Consider the following 11,881-nt stretch of genomic DNA (forward strand, 5'->3'; position numbering starts at 1 on the left):
TAAAAAATGTTTGGCTTATTTTTATTACGAAAGAATATAAAGTAATACATGACCTCAGAAAATTTCACTTCACCAACTGAGTCCTCTGAGTTAAATTACCTAATTTCCTATATTCATCGAAGACTCCATTATGGCAGAGAACCTAATTATTTTGCCTGCCTTCATGAGGCAAAAGTGATTCAATTTATTACATCTCTCAAATTAATCAGATGAAAAACAACAAAATTAGACAGCAGATAAAATGTCAGTTCTAAGTGGACACGTAATTAATGCTGGAAGTTAGTAGTGAGCAGCAAGACTGGAACACTGGGTCTCCTCGAGTGTTACAAGGAGGCAACAATAGTCATGCTACGCTGGGTCCCCACGATACAAGAGGGAAGGAGGCAGCAGTAACAATGCCACGCTGGTTCCCCCACGAGTTTATACAAGGGGGAAAGAGGCCTCAGTAGCAATGCCACACTGGTTACTACGGTTCCTCATCATCTTGATGTAGCCTTCATCACCCAGAGTTGTGCCCCAAGAGTTCTTCACCAGCCAGTAGTCAGTTCCGTCCTCCGTAGTGCCATAACCCACAACCAGAACACCGTGGCCAAGATTCGTTGAACTACATTCTGGCTCGTCATAAACACCTGTAATATATATATTCATCCTTCAATAATACAATATTTAACAAATTATTTGTTCAGAAACTCATAATTCCTACAAAATAAATGAGATTCCGAATTTAAAGGCATTAAATTAAATGGAAGAATAAATACTGTTACAACGTGGGAATTGTCGATATGGTGAGTGAGACGCGCCACCCCATTGACATGATTGTGTGTATACGTGGACACACACAGTGTGTGTGAACATGACACTTTCTGGTAGAAAACATGATGAATACTTAACGCACAATGAGAAAGAAAGTATGATATATATTCAAAGACTTTAGAAAACACAGCAGATCTAAGAAAGACCTGAGAATCGTTGAACAATAAAGGTCTCATACAATAAAAACAATTTATATACACAAATGATGCACATTTCACGTTTATATGAGCATGCAGAAATATACTGATCACCTTCAGTAAAATGTGATCTATGTATACATTTACAATAAAAAAACTTACCATGATGGTAAAACTGGATTGACCCGTGTGAGGCATCAATGGCAACAGATACTGGTCCAACTGTGGCAACAGCTTTTTTCAGTGCATCTTCACTTCCCTCGCGAATATGAACAAAACCAGTCACTTTAGCACCAGATTCTTGTTGTTTATATTGACACTTTCCTTCCTAATAGAGTAAGGTTACAATATTATTATGTACAAAAATATAAAAAACACATATGTACATTATATATAAATGTGTAATATTTGCTTATATTATAGGCAAATATGTTATGCAAATGCTTATTATTCTATCTGTTAAAAAGTTTAAAACCAGTTTTAAATATGTAAAATATAATTATCATTAAATGTGTATTCACCTTGATATATGGATAAAAATCTTCAGTGTCAATCACAAAAAAGCAAATATTACGAACTCTGTTGACCAAACCACACACAGACTGCAATATTTGCAGACTCCTCATCAGCAAATATTACAAACTACTCGTTGTTTGTAATGTCTTCAAGCCTAACGAAGTGCTTGAGGAATGCAAAGAGGAGTATTGCGAACCATTTTCTACCATATTTAATAGATCATTAGAGTCAGGCAGAGTGCCAGAGCCGTAGAAGGTTGCTAATGTATTACCAATTTTTAAGGGAGGAGATAGATCACTTGTGTCAAAGTGTCAATAATCAATAGACTATAATATATAGTCTAACTATATAGAATAACTATAGACTATAGACAATAAACAAACTATAAACGATAGTGTGATCCTATCGGCTAATTAGCTTAATGTCTTTTGGGAAAGTTAATTGAATTGCAAATACCATTCATCTTCATCTTGAAAAATATAAATTATTAAATGATCCACAACATGGTTTTGCAATTTGCAGTTAATGTTTCTAATGATAGCAAACAAATTGCTATCATTTTATTCCAGCATAGTTGACCAGTTGATTATAGTAAAGTTTGAGATGTTGAGTAACTTGACTTTAGCAAAGCTTTTGATACAGTGCCACATGAAATACTGATTAAAAAGATAGAGGTTCACGGTATTGGGGGTTCTATTAAGTTGGATCACAGCATGGCTATACCAAAGGAAATAAAGTAATTATAATTGGAGTTATTTTTGTCAGAGTGGGAAATTGTTGTAAGTTGTCGGAAAATCCGACACCATTTAATAATAATATCATACAGACAGATAAGAGCTGTGTTGTATAAACAAGTTACCCATAGAAAACGTAACTTGTAGTGGAATTACCGTCTATAGAAAACGGGATATCATCACCACATACTATTATAATTCACCAGCTATTCTGCTGGGAATTGTTCTTAAATACATTAGTCTTTGGACTTTACCATCATAAAAACATCTTATATAAATTAACTTAATTATCAATATTAAAGTAGAGTAAATGTGACCCTTCTATCACTTTCTGAAATCTGGACAAAGTAGGCCAGGCGTCAGTGGGGAAGGGGGGCAGCCATTATTGTTTATTGAGACCAGAGGCTCACACGGGAGCAAATTCGGCTCCTGTTAAATTTACTTGGACGTAGTGTTATGGAACCCAAAGGTGTAACATTGTCAACACGCTGTCTACAAATACAAGTTAAGTGTCTATCCGAAACCCGTTTATCATTCATTTATGGCCATTAATGTCAGGATATAGGGTTAGCCGGTTAGAACGCGAAATCGCCTCAAACTAAAGGTAATTAAGCCAGGTCTTTCATGTTCCATGTACTGTATACAGTTTTCTCTGAAATACTTGTCATATATAGGTTTCTGGCTTCACAGCTAGCGCACTTTTGACAGGTCAAGACGAGGATGCAAGATTATGTGCACCAGTTACTGGGTGATGGAAGCTACCTCAAAGAGGATAATTAGGTGTCTACACCCTAGTTATACCTGGTGGACTAACCTGCTGTACTATAAGATAAGGAACCTCATCAATGTATGTAGCTATTACTGTAATTTGATTGGCTGCATATGTGTAATATAAACCCCCCCTAATGTGTAGAGGATCGATTTGTGAGATTATGAGATTATTGCAGAAATACAGTCCACTTATCATTATACAAATTGCTATCGAAGTATATAAATTAACGTAAATATAAATTCATATAAATTAAACAAATATAAATCTCACAGGTCGGTTCCCACATAAGTGGAGTACCTCTGGGGAGAGGTCTGGGACCTCTATTATTCATAATATATATAAATGATTTAGATTTAGGTTTGAGCAGCAATATTTGCAAATTTGCTGATGAATAAAAAAATTTGGATTTTTTATTCATCGGCAAAATAAACACGGAAGAAGATTCACTATCACTTCATGACGATCTACACAGCGTTTGAAGTGGTCAAAAGACTGGTAGATGCAGTTTACTGCAGACAAATGTAGTTTTTTAATGTTAGTTTAGTTAAGTTTTAATGTTAGGTAGTGATAATAGAGTTACAAGATACGAGTTAAATGGTAATAAACTGCAACCAATATATGACGGCTGTAATAAACTGCGACCAGTATATAACGGCTATAGTTAAGACAAGATACTATAGAGAATTCATTTAGTTATTAAAGTTTATCCGTTCCAGGTGGCTTGCCATGCGTTCTAACTGTCGGAAAATCCGACACCATTTAATATATCATACAGATAATAGCTGTGTTGTATAAACAAGTTACCCATAGAAAACGTAACTTGTAGTGGAATTACCGTCTATAGAAAACGGGATATCATCACCACATACTATTATAATTCACCAGCTATTCTGCTGGGAATTATTCTTAAATACATTAGTCTTTGGACTTTACCATCATAAAACCTCTTATATAAATTAACTTAATTATCAATATTAAAGTAGAGTAAATGTGACCCTTCTATCACTTTCTGAAATCTGGACAAAGTAGGCCAGGCGTCAGTGGGGAAGGAGGGCAGCCATTGTTGTTTATTGAGACCAGAGGCTCACACGGGAGCAAATTCGGCTCCTGTTAAATTTACTTGGACGTAGTGTTATGGAAACCAAAGGTGTACCATTGTCAACACGCTGTCTACAAATTCAAGTTAAGTGTCTATCCGAAACCCGTTTATCATTCATTTATGGCCATTAATGTCAGGATATAGGGTGACCCGGTTAGATCACGTGGAAGCCTCAAACTAAAGGTAATTAAGCCAGGTCTTTAATGTTCCATGTACAGTTTTCTCTGATATAGCTTGTCATATATAGGATTCTGGCTTCACAGCTAGCGCACTTTTGACAGGTCAAGACGAGGATGCAAGATTTTGTGCACCAGTTACTGGGTGATGGAAGCTACCTCAAAGAGGATAATTTGGTGTCTACACCCTAGTTATACCTGGTGGACTAACCTGCTGTACTATAAGATAAGGAACCTTTTCAATGTATGTAGTCTATTCCTTTAGTTTGATTGGCTGCATATATTAATTTAATAAACCCCCCTAATGTGTAGAGGATCGATTTGTGAGATTAAGAGATTATTGCAGAAATACAGTCCACTCATTATTATACAAATTGCTATCGAAGTATATAAATTAACGTAAATATAAATTCATATAAATAAATAAATATAAATCTCACAGGTCGGTTCCCACACTAACCACTTGACATAATATACTAAATAAAGCCATTTATAATAAATATAGTCTATATTTGAGTATATAGCATTATAGTATATAACAGACATAGAACACTTGATGTCCATAATTAACAGAGTCTCTTAGCCTGGAATACCCTTATGTCCCCCTGAACCTCACCAACAAATCCAACATGCTGAAGATCCAACGAGTACAAAACAAAGCACTTCGCTTTGCGGAGGGCCCGACTCTGATGGACAGGGTAAGAACTGACCAAATCCATGAGACGCTCAACATGAAGCCAATGAACATCAGGCTCAGCTACCTGGCTAGAAGACAGCTGTACCGCATAAAGAACATGTATGTCCCAGACCCCGAAGATACCTACGTAGCAGAAAGCACCACCAGCGGCTACGAGATCCACGAACCACCACACAGAACCAGAAGAATCACTCTCCTACAAAAAGTGATCAGACACATCCATGATGAGGCCTTCCCAAGACCTCAAATACTAAGCGGCCTGCCAGACGACCCAGATGAGTGGCCCATCCCGGACCCGATCTACACCAAATGAAGAATAAAGAAAAAATAAATAAATAAATAAATAAATAAAAACTAAATAAATAAAAAAAAAATAAAAAAAATATAAAAAAAATAAAACTCCTACAAAAAAAATACAAAACCAAAAAACCGTTTGTCGTGGCATCAGAAGTGTAACTACCCTGATGTTGCTAAGATTAACCTCCTTCAGCCAGTTTCATCGGCTCTAGTGCTTTTGGACACCAACAAGGTCACAAACACTAGCCCCCCAGCCAATGTACTGACAACCCTACATAACACATACGCAAACACATACACAAATGTCAACCCATGGTGGACAGGCCACCGAACTTTCAAACCTCCTCTCTCTCTACACCCGCATCCTCTTCCTGAATTTCAACTCCCCATCCCTCTACCTTCCCCATCCTTTCCAATCCCTATGGACATCAAAGCTAAAGGAGTCTCTTCTCTCACGCTCCAGGGGATGCGTCGCTAAGAAATGGTTTTGACTGTCTTTTATCAACAATGTGAAGGAGACCTTGGGTTTATTTGTGATTTAATTATATTCAGTCCTGGAGAATCATTTTTTATCCATTTTGGTCTCATGACTATTTTGGTTTTGAAAATTATTGGATATAAATTTTACAGGGATAGAGAAATTAGGTGACGTAGGAACATTTCAATAGTTAAGACCTCATTTCAGTACTTCGGGAGCCGGTCGGTCAAGCGGACAGCACGCTGGCCTTGTGATCCTGTGGTCCTGGGTTCGATCTCAGGCACCGGCGATAAACAATGGGCAGAGTTTCTTTCACCCTATGCCCCTGTTACCTAGCAGTAAAATAGGTACCTGGGTGTTAGTCAGCTATCACGGGCTGCTTCCTGGGGGTGGAGGCCTGGTCGAGGACCAGGCCGCGGGGACACTAAAGCCACGAAATCATCTCAAGATAATTGTAACCATTTACAATAGCCATTTTGTATGGCTAACTATTGCAAATCAATGTTAGTAGTAATTGGTGTCAGAATTTCCGATAATTGATTTAGGAATTGGTTCATAATGATAAAAAATGTTTGGCTTATTTTTATTACGAAAGAATATAAAGTAATACATGACCTCAGAAAATTTCACTTCACCAACTGAGTCCTCTGAGTTAAATTACCTAATTTCCTATATTCATTGAAGACTCCATTATGTCAGAGAAACTAATTATTTTGCCTGCCTTCATGAGGCAAAAGTGATTCAATTTATTACATCTCTCAAATTAATCAGATGAAAAACAACAAAATTAGACAGCATATAAAATGTCAGGTCTAAGTGGACACGTAATTAATGTTGGAAGTTAGTAGTGAGCAGCAAGACTGGCAAACTGGGTCTTCTCGAGTGTTACAAGGAGGCAGCAGTAGTCATGCCACGCTCGGTCCCCACGATACAAGAGGGAAGGAGGCAGCAGTAACAATGCCACGCTGGTTCCCCCACGAGTTTATACAAGGGGGAAAGAGGCCTCAGTAGCAATGCCACACTGGTTACTACGGTTCCTCATCATCTTGATGTAGCCTTCATCACCCAGAGTTGTGCCCCAAGAGTTCTTCACCAGCCAGTAGTCAGTTCCGTCCTCCGTAGTGCCATAACCCACAACCAGAACACCGTGGCCAAGATTCTTTGAACTACATTCTGGCTCGTCATAAACACCTGTAATATATATATATTCATCCTTCAATAATACAATATTTAACAAATTATTTGTTCAGAAACTCATAATTCCTACAAAATAAATAAGATTCCGAATTTAAAGGCATTAAATTAAATGGAAGAATAAATACTGTGTTACAACGTGGGAATTGTCGATATGGTGAGTGAGACACGCCACCCCATTGACATGATTGTGTGTATACGTGGACACACAGTGTGTGTGTGAACATGACACTTACTGGTAGAAAACATATTGAATACTTAACGCACTATGAGAAAGAAAGTATGATATATATTCAAAGACTTTAGAAAACGCAGCAGATCTAAGAAAGACCTGAGAATCGTTGATCAATAAAGGTCCCATACAATAAAAACAATTTATATACACACATGATGCACATTTCACGTTTATATGAGCATGCAGAAATATACTGATCACCTTCAGTAAAATGTGATCTATGTATACACTTACAATAAAAAAAACTTACCATGATGGTAAAACTGGATTGACCCGTGTGAGGCATCAATGGCAACAGATACTGGTCCAACTGTGGCAACAGCTTTTTTCAGTGCATCTTCACTTCCCTCGCGAATATGAACAAAGCCAGTCACTTTAGCACCAGATTCTTGCTGTTTATATTGACACTTTCCTTCCTAATAGAGTAAGGTTACAATATTATTATGTACAAAAATATGAAAAACATATATATACTTATATATAAGTTCGAAATATTTGCTTATATTATAGGCAAATATGTTATGCAAATGCTTATTATTCTCTGTTAAAAAGTTTAAAGCCAGTTTTAAATATGTAAAATATAATTATCAATAAAAGTATTTATCCTGATATATGGATAAAAATCTTCAGTGTCAATCACAAAAAAGGAAATATTACGAACTCTGTTGACCAAACCACACACAGACTGCAATATTTGCAGACTCCTCATCTGCAAACTACTCACTGTTTAAAAGTTTAAGACCACATCCCAGGTAAAATATAATTATAATGAAAAGTGCATTTACCTTCTTCTTGTAAGGATAAGAATCTTCAGTGTCAATCCCACCATTGTCCTCAATGTACTTGAAGGCAGCGGTCATCAGTCCACCGTCACAGCCACCATTGCCGTACTTGGTGGAACAGTCAATCAAGTTCTGCTCAGAAAGGCTCACCAGCTTACCCGTCTGGCGGAAGTGTTGACCTTCCAGTGACCCGGTCTGTGGACCACACAAACTTTGTAAAACATCATCAGAACTTGTAAGTTCTTTATATGATCATTATTAATATATGAGAAAATTTTAATATTTGCTCATATTAATATTATTTAATATCTAAGGATTTAATAGCACGCAACTCATTAAGTAATTATCTAGGATAATAATGACACTAATTATCAACCTTAAGTCTGCATAATTTACTTAATAATTTTCCTAAATATTCAACTATTTTATTTGCATAAAATAATAACAATAAACCCATTACAAATTAACTTCACATGTCAAAGATGTCATTAATATTCTATATAAATAACACTACAAACAAGATGAGTTAGATGATAATACTCACAGCTGAGAAGGCCCAGCATGATCCACATTTTCCCTGGTCCTTTACCGGGGTGACTGCTCCCTTCTCTCTCCAGTCAACAGTCTTGGGAAGGACAACATCATCATCTGGCTCAATGTAAGTGGAACCATTGTACATGCTGTTTAATCTGTATCTTTCTGTGTGGTTCGAATGGAAACCTGCCATAGTTGACAAAAACTCATCCTGCAGCTGTAAGAAATATTTTATTTTATTACATCACATAAATTACTGGGCATTAGGGTGTAATTGAACATACGAGTTTTGTGGTTCTGAATGAGATCAGGATACAGATAATACACAATGTGATCACATTAACGTGATGCCTCAATGAGAAAAAAAATCAGTAGGAGCCAAGAGGACTTGAACCAATGCTCAGTATTGGTTCGAATACAGGGTTTCAATCCTCTGAACCTCAGATGATTCAGTTGAATCCCAAGTTGCCATGTCGCGGTGTAGTGGCCTAGAGGCGAGGCTGTGAGGATCCATTGCATTGGATAGAATCCTCCTCATGGCTTCTTAACAGTCGAAACCCAATCTTCATGTCCATAGTTGAGGATTGTAAGAAAAAGATAACAGCTGAAAGGTCATAGTGTGAAATTCATGTGGATTCCATCTCATGTTGGAATAGTGCTCAACGAGGTGGCGGATGACTTGGCCAAACGTGCCACATCAAAACCACAAGTTGACATTGAATGTGAATTCACAATAAGAAAAATACGAAGCAAAATCAGAATTATTTAGGCACAGGCAGAAGTAGAGAGAGGTATAATGTATGAGAGAAGTCAAACCATTTCACTTATGGTAAAAGGAGAAATGTTTGGAGTGATTGTGTACATGCGGCTCAGGCTTGGGTACAAAAATATTACTGGGAATATGGGATAGGTGTTCATGATAACGACACGAAGTGTAAGCTATGTGGTATGTTAAGGTATCACACCCTTGCCCAATATGTTCTTGATTGTCTGTTGATTAATGTATATAGAAACACTGAGATAAGGACTGTTCCTGAACAAATAGCCTGGATGTGTCACAACGGAAAGGTTGATGATATTCTTGAGAGATATAAGAATTTTGCACCAAGATTGTAATCTTTTGTTGAATTATCTGCATGTCTCTTGCAAATTGTCTATACAGTATACCTAGGTCATAAAAGTATTTATGTGTACGTCTGATACCATACTACTTGTGTAAAGGAGGAAATGTATATGTTTATCTCTCGGAATGTTTGGTAATGTTTATTGTTTGTGATGTGTGTCCCAAACACATACATATGTATGTATTAACACGATGTACTGAACGGAGTGAGAATAGCTTGAGATACCTCATCCCTTTGTGTGTATTTGACCTCAATAAACTTATTTCAATTTCATTGCTTCTTCTGATTTTATCATGCAAACAATGCTAACTAATTAGAAGTTTATCCTACTTACCATGTCACCAAACTTGTTCATCCTGAGCCTGTATGACTTGTGTCCTGTTGCAAACAGCTTATTGTGTGCAGCAATCTTGTGTCTGTTCTCCATATAGATGTTCATGCGGAACGAGTCTTCAACATCAGTGGCGTATTTCTTGTCATGTTCAATCTAAAAAATATTTTTTCATAATTACACTATTTCTTCTAGCCGTCTCGGGAGGCTAGAATACGAATAGAATTAAGACAAATGGTTTTAAGAATATATGAAGATGAGTATATGCAGATGTAATATAGTTGCTACAAGCACAATAGTTTTTTTCAGATCAGTACAACAGCAACGGTTGTTGATGATATCAACAATGAAAAGAAGTTGGCAAGGAACGCTTTAGTTCACCACAAGTAGCATCCATCACCTCCGACTTTACTGACTGCACTCAAAAAATTTCTTCACCGACCTCGACACTGAAGTGACCAGTGCTGCCAGCGAGTTTGCAGTTAAAACAAATTTTTGCAAGAGAAATCTATACATGAGACCTGGTACGCTATCACAGTGTTCTCTCACACTAATTTTAAACCTAATGTAAAATGATGGCAACTGTTACACTATTATATCCTAAAACATGCTAAAGCTCTCTTCTTAAAGAACACTTCAAATAATTAAGGTTGTTAACGTTCTTACCTTAAATGTCTCCCACTCTTCCTGCACAACAGAAGAGTAAGGTACTGCAGATATTGCGGCAAGAGCGGCCAACAACACTGATGCTGCCAAGTACTTCATCTGGTGGGAAAGACAAAATAAATATCATAAGAGTAAACATTTCCATAATACTTAACATCACTTTAGTAAACAAATCCACAAGGGCCGTGACGAGGGTTCGAACCTACGTCCGAGAGGATCCCAGATGCGGCCTTAATCGACTGAGCTGCGACATGGTAGAAGAATTGCAACCGGAAGTTCTACTGACCTTACTCGGATCCTGCAGCCTCTCCGTGACACAAACCAGGATTTTACACAATTCCCCCCATGCACCCGAGCTCTGTCAATAACCCATTCTCCCTCTTCGCCCTTACTTCATTACACACAGAAATCACAACAGCGTGATCCATTAAATGAACAAATCCACAAGGTTTGTTCCTTTGTTCAAGTTGTTCATTTCGACGAATAAGGCAGCGTCTGGGATCCTCTCGGACGTAGGTTCGAACCCTCGTGGATTTGTTCATTTGATGCATCACGCAATTATTATTTCTGTGTGTAATCCCTTTAGTCTCGTAACAGACTGATGCGACTGTAACACATTGGTTACGTCATGTAAATTTTCTCCAACTGCAAGTAAGAAATCTAGAATAATAATTTATTCTAGATTTCAATTTTTTGATTTCAGAAACAATTTTTTTTTCTAATTTTCAATTTTTCTTTTAATGGAATTTGATGTTAAACAATTATAACTTTAATCCATATTCCATATAGACCATAGATCAGTATAATGATTTAAAAGTGAGAACATAAATCCCATTAATGATATTTTATCTGGGAACATGTTAATACACATTCCTCCACTCACCTTGCCTGGAAGTCTGGTCGACGCTGACTGACTGACTAACACTGCTGCTCGATGATGGCAAACATATACACTTAGTGAGGACGCGCAGGCGAGGCAGAGGTGAGATGGATGTTGTTCAAGAACTGCAAAGTAGTGTTTCTCGCTCTTTGAAACCTTCGAAGAATTTATTGCTCTCGTGGCGTTATTTTTGCTGTTGGACTTTGAATACGATCTAATTTAGTAATATATTTGTTCTCAATTCGGAATGTAATATTCGTGTACAGTATGTTACAATATTTAGTGGTACACTTTTGAGGTGTACACTGAAGAATGGTTTACTTGTGGCTGTACTAGAGAATGGTTCACTAATGAATGGTATACTAGTGAATGATACTTAAGTAAAAAACACACTGTTGAATGGAACACTAGTGAAA

General features: G+C 37.1%; 1 protein-coding gene across 1 annotated transcript; it reads right to left on the bottom strand.

Annotated features, from left to right (window-relative positions):
* Positions 1 to 420: 420 nt before the first annotated feature.
* On the bottom strand, positions 421 to 10,684 carry LOC138352284 (procathepsin L-like). The gene is made up of 6 exons (XM_069304661.1): positions 10,586 to 10,684; positions 9,923 to 10,075; positions 8,475 to 8,681; positions 7,934 to 8,125; positions 7,399 to 7,564; positions 421 to 629 (listed from the first exon to the last, which is right to left on the bottom strand). Exons 1-6 carry the CDS (start codon positions 10,682 to 10,684, stop codon positions 421 to 423), a joined length of 1,026 nt encoding a protein of 341 aa, XP_069160762.1.
* Between the last annotated feature and the right edge of the window lie 1,197 nt (positions 10,685 to 11,881).

This window comes from Procambarus clarkii, chromosome 53 (genome assembly GCF_040958095.1).
Source record: "Procambarus clarkii isolate CNS0578487 chromosome 53, FALCON_Pclarkii_2.0, whole genome shotgun sequence".
In the NCBI taxonomy this organism is placed as follows: Eukaryota; Metazoa; Arthropoda; class Malacostraca; order Decapoda; family Cambaridae; genus Procambarus; species Procambarus clarkii.